The 19,333-nt window shown below is 42.4% G+C and overlaps 1 protein-coding gene across 14 annotated transcripts in view; it reads left to right on the top strand.

The window, feature by feature from the left end:
* Nucleotides 1–19,333, top strand: part of LOC110522432 (otoferlin) — a 122,292-nt gene that overhangs the window by 7,904 nt on the left and 95,055 nt on the right. For all 14 annotated transcript variants that reach the window (XM_036976029.1, XM_036976028.1, XM_036976036.1 and 11 more), the window contains exon 2: nucleotides 3,663–3,721. In XM_036976029.1, the coding sequence (XP_036831924.1) occupies nucleotides 3,663–3,721 (59 nt within the window). The remainder of the gene's footprint in view (nucleotides 1–3,662; nucleotides 3,722–19,333) is intronic.

Here is a 19,333-nt window from a genome sequence, read left to right on the forward strand (position 1 = left end):
TCCTTTTGTTGAAAAGCATCATGTCACCACAGAGTAAGTAGTCTATCTCTCACTCTCTCTTGCTATCTCTCACTCTCTCTCGCTCTCTCTCGCTCTCTCTCGCTCTCTCTCGCTTTCTCGCTCTCTCTCACTCTCTCGCTTTCTCGCTCTCTCTCACTCTCTCGCTCTCTTGCTCTTTCTCGCTCTCTCTCTCTCTATCTCTCTCTCTTGCTCTCTCTCTCTCTCTCTCCTACTCTCTCCCTCTCTTTCAATCTCTCTCTCTCTTTCAATCTCTCTCTCTCTCTCCCTCTCTCTCTTTCAATCTCTCTCTCTCTCTCCCTCTTGCTCTTTCAATCTCTTCCTCTCTCTCTCTTTAGCTCTCTCTCGCTCTTTCAATCTCTCCCTCCTTCTCTGTCACTCTCTCTCTCTCTCTCTTTCAATCTCTCTCTCTCAATTCAATTCAATTCAATTTGCTTTATTGGCATGACGTAACAATGTACATATTGCCAAAGCTTATTTTGGATATTTACAATATAAAAATAAAAATGAGAATCAAAATTGTCAACGGGACAACAGTAACAACAATAACCAAGGGTCAAAATAACCATACATTCAACAATAACAATAAGCATACAGTAGAGTACATGTGCAGGTTGATTGGTCTGTTTCTCTCTCTCTTTCAATCTCTCTCTCGCTCTCTCTTTCAATCTCTCCCTCCCTCTTTCTCTGTCACTCTCTCTCTGTCTTCTTTCTGTTACATTTGGTGTCATTATGAGTCATCATTTAGTTGTTTATTTGTCTGGCTGTCTTTCTCTCCTCTCCTCTGGCTCCTCGTATCAAGCCTGGTGTGGGCTTATGCTTGTCATTCGGTTATTACAGCACCATTACTCTGTCTTGCCCTTTCCACTTAGTCTGACACATGTAAATAGATGGCTGGAGTTTTACTGTTATCTATTGCCGGGGAAGGAGAGTTGTGCCATAGGTTGAGTGGGTCTCTGGCAACTAGTATATGGTTATGTTATGGAAACTAGTATATGGTTATGTCATGGCAACTAGTATATGGTTTTGTCATGGCAACTAGTATATGGTTATGTCATGGAAACTAGTATATGGTTTTGTCATGGCAACTAGTATATAGTTATATCATGGCAGCTAGTATATGGTTATGTCATGGCAACTAGTATATGGTTTTGTCATGGGAACTAGTATATGGTTTTGTCATGACAACTAGTATATGGTTTTGTCATGGCAACTAGTAATGGCTATGTCATGGCAACTAGTATATGGTTATGTCATGGCAACTAGTATATGGTTATGTCATGGCAACTAGTATATGGTTATGTCATGGCAACTAGTATATGGTTATGTCATGGCAACTAGTATATGGTTATTTCATGGCAACTAGTATATGGCTATGTCATGGCAACTAGTATATGGTTATGTCATGGCAACTAGTATATGGTTATGTCATGCGATGCAAAGCATCAGGAGTCAGACGGAATTCACATGCAACATTGTGGTATTCATTTACAGGTACAGAAGGTGAGCTGAACCATGAATACTGATGTTGACGAACACTTGACTGACAATAATAACAAATAAAGTAAAAGCAATGGCCAATTCACTGATGGCTTTTAAGGAAGAGCGCCTAAAACTTTGACAAAGCGTCAATAATTCCTCGCACAGCTGACATATCAGGCCAGTCAAAGCTCTCCTAAAATGAGCAACCTCAACAGGTTTAAAGCTCAACCCCAAATCAGTCCACAAACGATCTGCGTTGGTTACACTATAAATATATGCTGGGTTTTATAGTTGACCTAACTGCTGGGTTGCAGGCATTGAGTCACTTAGTTTGGTTGTTTTCTTTAAAAACTGCTGGGTTATTGATGCTGGGTGCTGGGTTATTGATGCTGGGTTAATGAGATATGACTCAGCGGGTCAGCTCAGAAGACTGGAGGAATGGCTTAGTAGGGGCAAGGCTTTCAGATAATTATTTTTGGCCAGCCAATAGAATAAATGTAATTCTGTTCAATCTGTTCTGTTGTATTGTTAGATTGAACGCTGACAGTAGTAAATCTAGTTAATTTTCCCCTAGCGGTTCAACTACCATTAAAATCGTGATGTAGAGGCATCTTGAGAAGGTTCATACACATCTATCATACACATAGTTTCATACACATCTATCATACACATCTATCATACACATAGTTTCATACACATCTATCATACACATAGTTTCATACACATCAATGTACTTTTACGAAGAAAAAAGCATGTAGGCAATGTAGATTATACGTTTATATAGGTAGCTACAGTGCCTTCAGAATGTATTCACACCTCTTGAAATGTTGTTGTATTACAGACTGAATTAAAAATGCATTCAATTTAGATTTTTTTGGTCATTAAAATCAAAGTGGAATTTTGTTTTTCAAAATGTTTACAAATTAATTTAAAAAAAGAAAAGCAAAAATGTCTTGAGTCAATAAGTATTAAACCCTATTTTTAATGTCAACCCTAAATAAGTTCAGGAGTAAAAATGTGCTTAACAAGTCACATAATAACTGCAATAGTGTTTAACATGATGTTTGAATGACTACTTCATCTCTGTACCCCACACATACAATTATCTGTAAGGTCCCTCAGTCGAGCAGTGAATTTCAATTCAACCACAAAGACCAGGGAGTTTTTCCAACGCCTCGCAAAGAAGTGCACCTATTGGTAGATGGGTAAAAAAAAGAAGCAGAAATTGAATATCCCTTTGAGCATGATGAAGTTATTAATTACCCTTTGGATGGTCAATCCATACCGATACACCCAGTCATTACAAAGATACAGGCGTCCTTGCTAACTAATTTGCCAAAGAGGAAGGAAACCGCACAGGGATTTCACCATGAGGCCAATGCTGACTTTAAAACAGTCACAGAGTTTAATGGCAGGAGAAAACTGAGGATGGATCAACATCGTAGTTACTCCACATACTAACCTAAATGACGGAGTGAAAAGAAGGGAAACCTGTACATAATAAAAATATTACAAATCATGCATCCTGTTTGCAACAAGGCACTAAAGTAAAACTGCAAAAAAATGCAGCAAAGCAGTTCACTTTTTGTATGTTTGGTGCAAATCCAATACAACACATTACTGAGTGCCATACTCCAAATTTTCAAGCATAGTGGTGGAGTTCTAATCCCACACAGGGCAGATATATTTTTTTACCTCCTTTTTCGATCTTGTCTCATCGCTGCAACTCCCCAATGGGCTCGGTAGAGGTGAAGGTCGAGTCATGTGTCCTCTGAAATGTTACCTGCCAAACCCTGCTTCTTAACACCCGCCCGCTTAACCCGGAAGCCAGCTGCACCAATGTGTTTGAGGTTTCACCGTTCAACTGAGGAGTCGCTAGAGTGCAATGAGCCAAGTAAAGCCAACGTGTTCTTCAAGGCCAACGTGTTCTTCAAGGCCAACGTGTTCTTCAAGGCCAACGTGTTCTTCAAGGCCAACGTGTTCTTCAAGGCCAACGTGTTCTTCAAGGCCAACGTGTTCTTCAAGGCCAACGTGTTCTTCAAGGCTCATTGACCCTTTGTGACCCTGCACTTCATTGAATAACTTTTTGTATTTTTATCATTTGAAAATTGTAAATCCTTTGAGCCTGTCTAACCCCTGACCTCTGTCCTTTCACCCCTCAGGTCTGTCGTTCTACACATGTGTTCTGGAGAACTGTGAGGATGAGGCCAGATTTGATGAGGTTTGTAACTCTTCTATTCGATTCCAAATAACCATCAAGCCCTTTTTCTTTTGTGTTTATATTTTAATTTAGTTTAGACAATTTCATTTAGCAGAGTTAGTACATATGGGGGAGATGGATGCAGTAGGCTACAAAGAGCACAAGGCAAGTCAGTTAGGAATAAATTCTTATTTTCAATGACAGCCTAGGAACAGTGGGTTAACTGCCTTGTTCAGGGGCAGAACGACAGATTTTTTACCTTTTCAGCTCGGGGATTCGATCTTGCCGCCCCCTATAGGCTTTACATCCCTGTGTCTATAGGCTTTACATCCCTGTGTCTATAGGCTTTACATCCCTGTGTCTATAGGCTTTACATCCCTGTGTCTATAGGCTTTACATCCCTGTGTCTATAGGCTTTACATCCCTGTGTCTATAGGCTTTACATCCCTGTGTCCTGAGGTGAGAGTTTCCCCACCATGATACAAATAGCATGATTTGTGTTGGATATTACTTTGCTTGATATGGACATGGTTAAGTCAAATCAAACGTTATTTGTCACATGCGCCAAATACAACAGGTGTAGACCATACAGTGAAATGTTTTCTTCCAAGCCTTTAAACAACAATTCAGTTTGAAGAAAATCCCTAAAAAAGTAAGAGATAAGAATAACAAATAATTAAAGAGCAGCAGTAAATAACAATAGCGGGGCTATTTACAGGGGGTACCGGTACAGAGTCAATGGTCCTCCTTTTCCTGTAGTCCACAATCATCTCCTCTGTTTTGATCGCGTTGAGGGTATGGAGCTAGTGTGTTCATCCATACTCCTTATTAACAGGCTCCAGTGTTGGTTATCACATCAGGGATTTGACCAGGCTCTGCTAACAGGAAATCCTGCACTATTTTAATCTTATCAAGTTTTTTGTGTTATTTCTTTAAAGTACCTCTGTTCTTAAGACAAGAAGGAATCTCATTTGATGTCCATTGTAAATGGGCCATTTCCTATCTAGTCCACTCTAATGGGCCACTTGCAACTAGTCTTCGGTGGTGGTATTTGTGGGGTTGAGATGGCAGTGAGAGCTAGTGGATGGCAGCCATGCTGTACAGTGTGACCAGATCAGACATACTGCAGGCTACTGGGGTGTAGAGACTTAACTAGGCAGAGAGAGAGAGAGAGAGAGAGAGAGGAAGAGTGAGAGTTAGTTTGTTTGTACCTGAGAGACACCATGAATATGATTACTTTGTGATTTACCTTTACATTGGCCATCTAAAAATAAACAAATGACATTAGCAGGAATAAGAACTCTGCTCTACTCTGAATATGATTCTGATAAATTGTAGACCTGTAATAGTCTTGAAAACCAGACTCAAGAACATGCGTGAGGCAACGAGGATGTCTAGAGAGACCTGTAAATGCCTCAGGGTCCAGGAGCTTTGGTGGAGGCTGATGATTGACTGGCTCCGTTTGGCTTTGTAGCTGTTCTGGAAAGTTTTCCCAGTGCAATTCCTCTTGTCAGGTTGGGAAATCAGTTCTGTAATGTTTTTAAACCTGAAGACTCACTCTGGGAGGGAGGGATGAGGAGTAGACAGTGGAATACTGAAAGAGAGAGCAAAGACAGAGAAGAAGAAAATAGAGAGAGAAAATTAAATATGGAGGGAGATACAGAGAGAGAGAGAGATATGCATCAACAGCAACCATGGGAAAATCCTCTGCATCATCATTAACAGCAGACTTGTACATTTCCTCAGTGAAAACAATGTACTGAGCAAATGTCAAATTGGCTTTTTACCAAATTATCGTACGACAGACCACGTGTTCACCCTGCACACCCTAATTGACAAACAAACAAATCAAAACAAAGGTAGTCTTCTCATGCTTTGTTGATTTCTAAAAAGCCTTAGACTCAATTTGGCATGAGGGTCTGCTATACAAATTGATGGAAAGTGATGTTGGGGGGAAAACACACAACATTATAAAATCCATGTACACAAACAACAAGTGTGCGGTAAAATAGTCAAAAAGCACACACATTTCTTCCCACATGGCTGTGGGTTGAGACAGGGATGCAGCTTAAGCCCCACCCTCTTCAATATATATATATCAACGAATTGGCAAGAGCACTAGAACAGTCTGCAGCACCTGGCCTCACCCTACTAGAATCTGAAGTCAAATGTCTACTGTTTGCTGATGATCTGGTGCTTCTGTCACCAACCAAGGAGGGCCTACAGCAGCAACTAGATCTTCTGCACAGATTCTGCCAGACCTGGGCCCTGACAGTAAATCTCAGTAAGACCAAAATAATGGTGTTCCAAAAAAGGTCCAGTCGCCAGGACCACAAATACAAATTCCATCTAGACACTGTTGTCCTAGAGCACACAAAAAACTATAAATACCTTGGCCTAAACATCAGCGCCACAGGTAACTTCTACAAAGCTGTGAACGATCTGGGAGACAAGGCAAGAAGGGCATTCTATGCCATCAAAAGAAACATCAAATTGGACATACCAATTAGGATCTGGCTAAAAATACTTGAATCAGTTATAGAACCCATTTCCCTTTATGGTTGTGAGGTCTGGGGGCCGCTCACCAACCATGAATTCACAAAATGGGACAATCACCAAATTGAGACTCTACATGCAGAATTCTGCAAAAATATCCTCTGTGTACAATGTAGAACACCAAATACTGCATGCAGAGCAGAAGTCGAATAAGTCGATACCCGCTAATGATAAAAATCCAGAAAAGAGCCGTTAAATTTTACAACCACCTAAAAGGAAACGATTCCCAAACCTTCCATAACAAAGCCATCACATACAGAGAGATGAACCTGGAGATGAGTCCCCTAAGCAAGCTGGTTTGGGCTCTGTTCACAAACACTAACAGACCCCACAGAGCTCCTGGACAGCAACACAATTAGACCCAACCAAATCATGAGAATTACTTGACACATTGGAAAGAATGAACAAAATAACAGAGCAAACTAGAATGCTATTTGGCCCTGAACAGAGAGTAAACAATGGCAGAATACCTGACCACTGTGACTGACACAAACTTAAGGAAGGCTTTGACTATGTCCAAACTCAGTGAGCATAGCCTTGCTATTGAGAAAGGCCGCCGTAGGCAGACCTGGCTCTCAAGAGAAGACAGGCTATGTGAAACTGAGCTGCACTTCCTAACCTCCTGTCAAATGTATGACCATATTAGAGACACATATTTCCCTCAGATTACACAGATCCACAAAGAATTCGAAAAAACAAATCCAATTTTGATAAACTCCCATATCTACTGGGTGAAATTCCACAGTGTGCCATCACAGCAGCAAGATTTGTGACCTGTTGTCACAAGAGAAGGTCATCCAGTGAAGAACAAACACCATTGTAGAGAGAGAGAGAGAGAGAGACAAAATATAGGTTATGCCATGGGGCATACTTTAAGAGTTTCTCTCTCATACAGAGGAGACCTTGAGTTTTTCTGCTTGTTGTTTAGGAGCAGAAACACTTTCCTTTGATGGCTCGGCTCAGACACTGAGTGCTTTTTCCTTTGCTGATAACCAGCGCTATTGTTTTGGGTCTAATCAGGAACAACAGCAAGATGAGACTTAATGTACCCATGCCTGCACAAAGACTACACACACACACAGACACACACACACACACACACACACACACACACACACACACACACACACACACACACACACACACACACACACACGCACACAGACACACACACACACACACACACACACACACACACACACACACACACACACACACCACTCATTCTCCTATGGTATTATTATTGCCTCATTTACATTGGTGAGTTGGTACAGTTACAGTAGGACAACTGATGTGATCGGACAGAGGGTTATCCAATGTTCCCTGCCCGGGCTTTGTGCATCCAAACCACGAAACGATGAAGAGGTTATTATATCAACTCATCATCAATGGATTGTCCAGTCTGACCCCGGGCAGTGTAGTGTCTAGAGGACAGCTTCAACAGTGTGAGTGTGCATGATTTATATCAAAAGTTAACCCAAAAAGCTTTGAATGTGATAGCAGTTGAATTTTCTACATCCTAATAACCCTCCTCATCTTCATAATAAAACTCACTGAATATCCCAGGCCAGCCTCTCTAGTAGAACACTGCCTCATTAGCATAAAGATAGGTTTGTTTCTTTATGCATGGCCTGGAACATGGCTTTGATAGACTGGATGCTGAATCTTTATTCATGATTCAACATGGGAGGGTTAGCTTGTAGCTGCAGTACATTGGAGCCTCTCCCTGTTCTTTAGTGTATTAGCCTGAGAACTACACTACCTCCATGAAGCCATCTCCTCCTGCTAGAATACTGATGTGTATTTGGGCCACAAGTTAACAGCATTCTGAGTGTTGGGAAGTTAAAAAAAGTATTGTTTTCTAAATATTCTGCAGCGTAACCTATTCAAGCTGTGTAGCCTTCTTGATTGGGATCATACATAGGGTATGCAGATAGATGTTTTCATGAGGCACCCAAAGCAACATGTCATTAATGTCATAACTTTTTCAGGCGCTTGCATACTGAAAGACATAGAGCTATTTCATAATGTATTGTGCCTGTCCGCCATTATGTAGGTTACCACTCACTGAAAGCTTGTAGCTGGCCACTGTGAAGTCACTTCCTGAAAGTGCCCGCATCAATTCCCATATTGCCCGCATCACTTCCCTGATTATGGTTGAGTTGCAGGAAACGAGGGCCCTCATGCGACTGTTTGTTATGATGGGGTTAAATATAGCGAGTGTTCTCGTTAACCCAGCGCCATGACATCCTGTTCATGGAGAGAACCATATCCCTGTCAGACTAACCGAAACAGCTAACTGATCATGTGGAGCTCCAGGGAGTACTCTGGTTTGTCGTTGGGCTTTGAGAATGTGAGATGTGGATTACAGGCATCTGTAGACAACATAAAGACTAAAGTGTTTTCACTTTTTTAAAATCCTGTCTGGTTGCACACTGTTCTTTAGGGTTGAAGTGTTGCCCTACAGAAGTAGTATCCAATCTCCCAGCATACTGAATAAAGGTAGAAAGTATTTATTCCTAGATATTCCCTTACCCTAGACAGTTATTTCTTTCCACACTGTGTTACTGAAGGCAACGGTTTCATGGGTATTTGTAACCATGAAATCCCACATTGCATTTCTCACTTCTGTGGTTTATTCATTGCTGTCTTGTTCTTAAAGTTTTAACACACACACACACACTCATTTCCGAGGGGAATGTTTCGTCCTCGTTTCTCCTCGTTTCTGCTGCATGCATCTGCATAATAATGCTCATCTCACACAGAGAACACTACGCAGCACTGACAAGGCACCGCCATTAAGACTGCAACAACAGCCCCCCCCTTTCACAAAACGTTATCTTTCCACCAGAGCGAGAAGAACAGATCATGACCATAAATAGCTACAAGATAATTGTCTCATCATGTCTAAAACTGTTTCAATGAAACAGAGAACTTTCAGGACCTTGGTACATGTCAGGATATTGTATTCTACTGCTCCCAGTTGAGGTAATGTAATACAGTCTAAGTGTCTCAGCTATAGATCTCAGGTAGATTTCTTGTATTGGTCTTCAATGGCGAGAGCCCTATAATTGGTATAGCCATGGGTGTACTGTAAGTGGAATGTCCCTGTGCTCTGTGTATGGATTCTGAATAGATGTCTGTGTACAGATTGGCAGGTTAAATTGACAGACTTTGATAGGGTATGGTGGTGAGGTTGATAGATCGATATCTGGCGATATTGAAAAAGATGGTCCCCATAGGTGGATTAGAACATGGTAAAGTGGTCCTGGGCTGTGATTGAAAGGGTATTGGAGTGGATGGACAGGCTAGTTTCAGGGCTAGACAGTTCAGTCTTGACTATGATTTATCAGCCTTGAGTTTCTGTGTCTCAAGTCTCAAGCTTTTAAAATAATACTCTCAAAACAGCTTTTCTTTGCTCGCAATTCGGACTCTCCAGAAGCTTTTGGGATAGTACAGTGGAGCAGTCTCAGGTCATGCTGACATGTCAAATTGGACATCAGTCAAAGGTCTTTTGGTGTAAAGATAATACACTTTTGCAGTTTGATTGCGCAGTGCTGCAGTATCTGGTTTATAGACCATGGGCGATTCTGTGAAACCTGCTTGGACAACTTGACCCATTTCCCCTCTGCAGTTAACTCCACACCAGATGGCCTCAGTGCCTTACACAATGAAAACAGTTGGAGTTTAATCAAGACGGTAGTCTATTCCTGAATTCACAATCAAAACACTTTAGATTAGCTGTATAAAGTGCCCTTGCAGCAGCCAGAGAAAAAGGGACTGTTTCAATACAGTAACGGTATTATACTGCACTTGTTTTAAACTTGATTCAAGGTGTAAAACCTTGTGTGATGGTGGATGGGCTTAATTGTACTGGCGTGGGAAGAATAGCTGAATTATGCACATTGTTAATCAGATAAATAGAAATGTGTTCATAGAAGTGTCATTAACGGACATTGCTTTGCCGTAAAGACCACAATGATCATCATTGATCGTATGTTGTGTTAATCTCATTAATACTGAAGAGGTTTCATGTCAACAATATTTTTTCTTTGTATGGTCATGTTATTTTAATCAGGGTTCATTTGGTGCAGAAAAAAATCATTACCCTCTAATGAGTTGAAGTATGTCACTCAACACTCATACACACAGACCGCACACACACACAGACATGCACACACACACAGACACACATACACACACAGACCGCACACACACAGACACGCACACACACACAGACACACATACACACACAGACCGCACACACACACAGACACGCACACACACACAGACACACATACACACACAGACCGCACACACACACAGACACGCACACACACACAGACACACATACACACACAGACACACACACAGACACGCAGACACACACAGACACAGACACTCATACACACACAGACCGCACACAGACACGCAGACACACACAGACACAGACACTCATACACACACAGACACGCACACACACACAGACACGCACACACACACACAGACACGCACACACACACACAGACACGCACACACACACACAGACACACATACACACACAGACACGCACACAGACACGCAGACACACACAGACACAGACACTCATACACACACAGACCGCACACACACACAGACACGCACACACACAGACACGCATACACACACAGACCGCACACACACACACACACACACACAGACACGCACACACACACACAGACACGCACACACACAGGCACACATACACACACAGACACGCACACACACACAGACACGCAGACACACACAGACACGCACACACACAGACACGCACACACACAGACACACACAGACACGCACACGCACACATGGACATGCACACATGCACACGGACACACGCACGCAGACACACGCAGACACACGCAGACACGCGCGCACACACACACACACACACACACACACACACACACACACACACACACACACACACACACACACACACACATATACACACACACACACACACACACACACACACACAAAGGCTGTACTGTCTGAAATAAGTAAAGAGAATATGTATTTTTTAAGTCTGTTCACTATCAGTGAGCATAGCATAAACCACAGTCTCTGTACAGCACATTATTCTGTGGAGCCAGGCCTGGCCTCTCCCTTCATAGGTAAAACAAATTATTGAAGGAACTAGTGAATTATGTAAGACTATGTCATAATCTCTGTGTTGATGTGAGGTCGAAACGATCTTCAGTAATTTAACTGTCTCAGAGTTGAGCTCGGGCTGTAGGCCTACTTTCTTAGTGGAATACTGCTATATACAAGATGGTAAACCCCGAGTAGACCACCTCACCCTTCCCCTACCCTGTCCAGGAAATAGACTACTAAATATTACATCACTTCCCATGAAAATGACATATAGCTTTCCTCCAACTGGAGTGAGGTGTCATCAAAGGGAGGATGGATAGATCATGATCTGTTTTGATTCAACACATTATAGAATGATGAAATCATTTATTTTACGTGGGATTTTATATTGAAAGTACAAAAGGACATTATTATTAGCACAAAATGATTCTGCTGCTCTGTCGTTCGCTGCATACTTTAGTCTGAGACTGACATCGATGAAGTCGTTTGTGGTGACGAGGGGCACAAAGGAGGTTGTTCAAAAACAATGTCTTCTGCGATTGGATCGTCTCTAACCAATCAGTGTATCAAAGCCAATGACGAATTTTCAAACCGCCACTTTACCCACGTTTGTTCTGGCTCTGGTCCAACCCATTGGATTCTGGACCAATCAGATAGCCCCGATTGTGTTTGCATTCGGTGAAGGGTCAGACTCATTGCAGAGAAAAGCTAAGCAAGGAGTCTGGGTAGCCAGGGAAACTTCAGAGATGCTCTCCTCTGTGAGTGAAACCATGCTGTAGCTACATACAGTGCATTCGGAAAGTATTCAGACCCCTTGACTTTTTCCACATTTTGTGGGAAAAATTTATTAAATAACAGTCTACACACAGTACCCCATAATGAAAAAGTGAAAACAGGTTTTTAGAAATTTGTGCACATTTATAAAAAAGCAAAAAACAGAAATACCATATTTACATAAGTATTCAGACCCGTCGCTATGAGACTCGAAACGGAGAAAAAAAGGCTCATGACAGCTTGCTTGGAGTTTGCCAAAAGGCATCTAAAGACTCTCAGACTATGAGAAACATGGTGATGGCAGCAGCATGCTGTGGGGATGTTTTTGGGGATGTTTTTTTTAGCGGCAGGGACTGGGACACTAGTCAGGATGGGGGGCAGGAAGAACGGAGCAAAGAACAGAAAGATCCTTGATGAAAACCTGCTCCAGAGCACTCAGGACCTCAGACTGGGGTGAAGGTTCACCTTCCAACTGGACAACGACCCTAAGCACACAGTCAAGATAACGCAGAAGTGGCTTCGGGTGAAGTCTCTGAATGTCCTTGAGTGGCCCAGCCAGAGCCCGGACTTGAACCCGACCGAACATCTCTGGTGAGACCTGAAAATAGCTGTGCAGCCACGCTTCCCATCCAACCTGAGAGGATCTGCAGAGAAGAATGGAAGAAACTCCCCAAATACAGGTGTACTAAGCTTGTAGTGTCAAACCCAAGAAGACTCAAGGCTGTAATCGCTGCCATCGTTGCTTCAACAAGTACTGGGTAAAGGGTATGAATACTTATATAAATGTGATATCTCTGTGTTTTATTTGTAATAAATTAGCAAAAATGTCAAAAAAAAAATGTTTGCTTTGTCATTAAGGGATATTGTGTGTAGATTGATGAGGGAAAAAAACAATTGAATCCATTTTAGAATAAGGCTGCAACGTAACAAAAACAAAAAAGTCAAGGAGTCTGACTTTTTGAATGCACTGTATTTTATCTCATCCTAGATGTGTTCATCCTCTGTGTCCATGGCAACAGTCAGGAGGAATCATGGGATATGGCTAGGAGGACTGCGGGATGACCCTGCTCACCAAGCTAGTCGCCGTGCTTTTACAGTGAAGGACCATGGGAGTCAATATCTTGTCTTTAATTGAGCTCTTGGCCCTTCTTAATGCGGTCAGAGCATATCTGTCATTTTTAACGAGCACATCATACCTCCATTTAAGGAAGGCTGCCTCTCTGTAAAAGACTATGTAAGAACAGAGAGAGAGAAAAGGGAAGACAGAAGGGAGAGAGAGAAGGGAGAGAGAGAAGGGGGAGAGAGAAGGGGGAGAGAGAAGGGGGAGAAAGAAGGGAGAGAGAGAAGGGAGAGAGAGAGAGAAGGGAGAGAGAGAAGGGAGGGAGAGAAGGGAAGACAGAAGGGAGAGAGAGAAGGGAGAGAGAGAAGGGGGAGAAAGAAGGGAGAGAGAGAAGGGAGAGAGAGAGAGAGAGAAGGGAGAGAGAGAAGGGATGGAGAGAAGGGAGAGAGGGGAGGGAGAGAAGGGAGGTAGAGAAGGGAGAGAGAGAAGGAAGGGAGAGAAGGGAGAGAGAGAAGGAAGGGAGAGAAGGGAGAGAGAGAAGGGAGAGAGAAGGAAGGGAGAGAAGGGAGAGAGAGAAGGGAGAGAGAGAAGGGAGGGAGAGAAGGGAGGGAGAGAGGGGAGAGAGAAAAGGGAGGGAGAGAAGGGAGAGAGAGAAGGGAGAGAGAGAAGGGAGGGAGAGAAGGGAGGGAGGGAGAGAAGGGAGGAGAGAGAGAGAAGGGAGGGAGGGAGAGAAGGGTGGGAGGGAGAGAAGAGAGAGAGAGAAGGGAGGGAGGGAGAGAAGTGTGGGAGGGAGAGAAGAGAGAGAGAGAAGGGAGGGAGAGAAGGTGAGAGAGAAGTAAGCTTGAGGATGTTTTGAGACCATAAGACTGTTGAATAGTCATTTGCGGAGGCCTCTGTCCAAAATGTGATGCATTTCTATAGCTACAGTGCCTTGCGAAAGTATTCGGCCCCCTTGAACTTTGCGACCTTTTGCCACATTTCAGGCTTCAAACATAAAGATATAAAACTGTATTTTTTTGTGAAGAATCAACAACAAGTGGGACACAATCATGAAGTGGAACGACATTTATTGGATATTTCAAACTTTTTTAACAAATCAAAAACTGAAAAATTGGGCGTGCAAAATTATTCAGCCCCCTTAAGTTAATACTTTGTAGCGCCACCTTTTGCTGCGATTACAGCTGTAAGTCGCTTGGGGTATGTCTCTATCAGTTTTGCACATCGAGAGACTGACATTTTTTCCCATTCCTCCTTGCAAAACAGCTCGAGCCCAGTGAGGTTGGATGGAGAGCATTTGTGAACAGCAGTTTTCAGTTCTTTCCAAAGATTCTCGATTGGATTCAGGTCTGGACTTTGACTTGGCCATTCTAACACCTGGATATGTTTATTTTTGAACCATTCCATTGTAGATTTTGCTTTATGTTTTGGATCATTGTCTTGTTGGAAGACAAATCTCCGTCCCAGTCTCAGGTCTTTTGCAGACTCCATCAGGTTTTCTTCCAGAATGGTCCTGTATTTGGCTCCATCCATCTTCCCATCAATTTTAACCATCTTCCCTGTCCCTGCTGAAGAAAAGCAGGCCCAAACCATGATGCTGCCACCACCATGTTTGACAGTGGGGATGGTGTGTTCAGCTGTGTTGCTTTTACGCCAAACATAACGTTTTGCATTGTTGCCAAAATGTTCAATTTTGGTTTCATCTGACCAGAGCACCTTCTTCCACATGTTTGGTGTGTCTCCCAGGTGGCTTGTGGCAAACTTTAAACGACAATTTTATGGATATCTTTAAGAAATGGCTTTCTTCTTGCCACTCTTCCATAAAGGCCAGATTTCTGCAATATACGACTGATTGTTGTCCTATGGACAGAGTCTCCCACCTCAGCTGTAGATCTCTGCAGTTCATCCAGAGTGATCATGGGCCTCTTGGCTGCATCTCTGATCAGTCTTCTCCTTGTATGAGCTGAAAGTTTAGAGGGACGGCCAGGTCTTGGTAGATTTGCAGTGGTCTGATACTCCTTCCATTTCAATATTATCGCTTGCACAGTGCTCCTTGGGATGTTTAAAGCTTGGGAAATCTTTTTGTATCCAAATCCGGCTTTAAACTTCTTCACAACAGTATCTCGGACCTGCCTGGTGTGTTCCTTGTTCTTCATGATGCTCTCTGCGCTTTTAACGGACCTCTGAGACTATCACAGTGCAGGTGCATTTATACGGAGACTTGATTACACACAGGTGGATTGTATTTATCATCATTAGTCATTTAGGTCAACATTGGATCATTCAGAGATCCTCACTGAACTTCTGGAGAGAGTTTGCTGCACTGAAAGTAAAGGGGCTGAATAATTTTGCACGCCCAATTTTTCAGTTTTTGATTTGTTAAAAAAGTTTGAAATATCCAATAAATGTCGTTCCACTTCATGATTGTGTCCCACTTGTTGTTGATTCTTCACAAAAAAATACAGTTTTATATATTTATGTTTGAAGCCTGAAATGTGGCAAAAGGTAGCAAAGTTCAAGGGGGCCGAATACTTTCGCAAGGCACTGTATCTATATACTGTACTGTGGGTGTACTGTAGGTGTCTGGTGCCAGTCAGGTTAATTCCATTGGTACTGTATACAACAGTGAGCACCACACGGGATTTGAACCAGAAACCTTCTGGTTATGAGTTCATCTGCTTTGGGAAAGGGGAGGGACAGTTAGCACATTGGGTTCTGGAACCATCTAGGAAGGTTTGAGAAGCAAACCAAGAACCAAGCAACACTCATCCAATATTGTTTTTTGTACTTAACTTATTGTATTTAATTTGCAAACATGAATCTAGTCTCTGCCAATTCACATTTGTGTAGATACACGTACACTGAGTGTGAAAAGAGAACACATTTCCATGACAACAGCAAAGATGGCTCAGATTGGCTCGTTCCTTCACCCTAAAGAACAATCTGGTTTTCTTTACCTTCACTATGGGTCTATGGCTCTATGACTCTATGGTGCTTAGCTCTATGGTTAAGCAGTCAGGTGGTTAACTCAACATAGGCCATTGGACTTCCTTCCCACTGTTGACCACCATTCATTTATGCCTCCCAGCATTTGCCCCAACTCATAGTGTGTTTCAGTCAGACTCACCGTCTTTATACCTGTGCTATATTTGGTTATTGGACTCCATTACCTAAATATCATCATGCATGAGTCATACTGTAACTCATTAAAGGTCATGATGCGCACGAACATGAAGTATGATGAAACATTCTCTCCTGCGGTATTCTGGGCCATGGGTGAGTGATACTAACCTGCCCCAATATATCTACATCAAGCCATCTTCCAAACTACCTTCTCCATTAGATGATGGTGATTCCTTAGCTATATGTTTATAAACAGTCTTCCATTTAGTTTCAATCAGGAAGTTAGTGTTGATTCATTGGGGTCATGTGACTGTTAAAATGGCTGTCCTGGGACGTGGTAATGGGGATCGTAATGGCGACGCTGAATTATAAATGATGAGGTTGAGATCTTAAATCGAACCTGGTGCAATTATTGTCAACATCAATAGTTAACCACACATGTGGGTTTTATAGGCGTGACTGTCTCTGAATGTGTATTTCCTACAGTATGTGTACAAGTAGTGTCTGTCTGACTGTTCACCCCCCCCCCGCCCCACCCCCCCGTATGCTTTTTTTGTGTGTTCAGTAGATTCTTATTGGTAGAGGATTCTTCACTGTGTGTTTCCTCAGAGGTAAACTCAATTTGAATTCATGCCACCACAGCTAAAACCAAACTTGGACACATTTGTGTGTCAAATGCGTGTCCTCTGTAATGTTCCAGATCATTCCATGCGTTACATTAACTCCATACTGTGGCGTGATGCTTCAGTGTTCTACTGTAAGCTATCTAAGTTTCATCATCACAGTGGGTGTGTGACTACTTAGCTGTGTCACATTAAGACCATGCTGTGGCTTCTCTTCTCACCCCAGGCTTTTCTAGCAGAGGGGAACAGATTTAGAACTAACTGATGTAGCTACATTATCTCTGGTGTACTTGGACAGTGACTACCCTCGTGAAAAAGTACTTCTGAATTACTACTCAACACTACTACACAAGATCTACAAAACCTACTGGTTTTACGACTTGGTTGCTATTGAAATGTTCAGTAAACAAGTTGTGATTTATGTAGTAATTGAAGTAGTAATGAGAGATACTATAAATTGGGATGTTTCACTACGGATTAACACTATATCTCTCCTACTCAAATCACTAGAGAATTCTCCCTTAATGACTAATGTGCAACTACTTTTGGGTATCTACTACTTAAAACCCTAGAACATACCTACACAATTCCTACATGTTCACTATTGAATTACCACGTAATGCTTACACATTACTGCTGTGTGTCTACTCAATCCCTATTGACATTTACATGGTATTTCCTCAAGATTCTAACTGTATTATATCATCAAACAATAAATAATAAGCTTATACAGACTTTATTGCGATTAATTTTTTAGAAATGAAATACTTCGGAAAGCATTCAGACCCCTCGATTTTGTTACGTTACAGCCTTATTCTAAAATGGATTAAATAAAAACAATTCCTCAGCAATCTACACACCATACCCCATAATGACAATTTTTGCACATGTATTACAAATAAAAAACAGAGATACCTTATTTACGCAAGTTTTCAGACCCTTTGCTATGAGACTCGAAATTGAGCTCAGGTGCATCCTGTTTCCATTGATCATCCTTGAGATGTATCTACAACTTGATTGGAGTCCACCTGTGGTAAATTCAATTGATTGGACATGATTTGGAAAGGCACACAGCTGTCTATATAAGGTCCCACAGTTGACAGTGCATGTCAGAGCAAAAACCAAGATAAGAGGTCAAATAAATTGTCCGTAGAGCTCAGAGACAGGATTGTGTCGAAGCACAGATCTGGGGAAGGATACCAAAACATTTCTGCAGCAATGAAGGTCCCCTAGAACATGGTGGCCTCCATCATCCTTAAATGGAATAAGTTTGGAACCTCCAAGACTCTTCCTAGAGCTGACCACCCGGCCAAACTGAGCAATCGGGAGAGAATGGCCTTGGTCAGGGAGGTGACCACGAACCCGATGGTCACTCTGACAGAGCTCTGGAGTTCCTCTGTGGAGATAGGACAGCCTTCCAGAAGGACAACCATCTCCGCAGCAGTCCACCAATCAGGCCTTTATGGTAGAGTTGCCAGACGGAAGCCACTCCTCAGTAAAAGGCACATGACTGCCCGCTTGGAGTTTGCCAAAAGGCACCTAAAGACTCTCAGACCATGAGAGATTCTCAAACAAGATTCTCTGGTCTGATGAATCCAAGATTGAACCCTTTGGCCTGAATGCCAAGCGTCACGTCTGGAGGAAACCTGGCACCATTCCTAATGTGAAACGTGGTGGTGGGAGCATCATGATGTGGGAATGTTTTTCAGCAACAGAGACTGGGAGACTAGTCAAGATCGAGGTAAAGATATACGGAGCAAAGAACAGAGAGATCCTTGATGAAAACCCACTCCAGAGCACTCAGGACCTCAGACTGGGGCGAAGGTTCACCTTCCAACAGGACAACGACCCTAAGCACACAGCCAAGACAACGCAGGAGTGGCTTCGGGACAAGTCTCTGAATGTCCTTGAGTGGCCCAGCCAAAGCCCGTACTTGAACCCAATCGAACATCTCTGGTGAGACCTGAAAATAGCTGTGCAGCGACACTCCCCATCCAACCTGACAGCTTGAGAGGATCTGCAGAGAAGAATGAAAGAAACAGGTGTGGCAAGCTTGTAGAGTCATACCCAAGAAGACTCGAGGCTATAATCGCTGCCAAAGGTGCTTCAACAAAGTTCTGAGTAGAGGGTCTGGATACTTATGTAAATGTGATATTTCAGTTATTTTTTTAATAGATTTGCAAACATTTCTAAAAATCTGTTATTGCTTTGACATTATGAGGTTGCTGCCACATTTCTCCACCATGTAACCTTTTAGAAAATAAAAACAAGCACCAATTATAATCCATAATCAATCATCTGCTAACAGAGGTCACATAACACAACACAGAAAAACATTTGGTTAACCATGTTAATCTTACCGAC

Source organism: Oncorhynchus mykiss, chromosome 4 (genome assembly GCF_013265735.2).
Source record: "Oncorhynchus mykiss isolate Arlee chromosome 4, USDA_OmykA_1.1, whole genome shotgun sequence".
Taxonomy (NCBI): domain Eukaryota; kingdom Metazoa; phylum Chordata; class Actinopteri; order Salmoniformes; family Salmonidae; genus Oncorhynchus; species Oncorhynchus mykiss.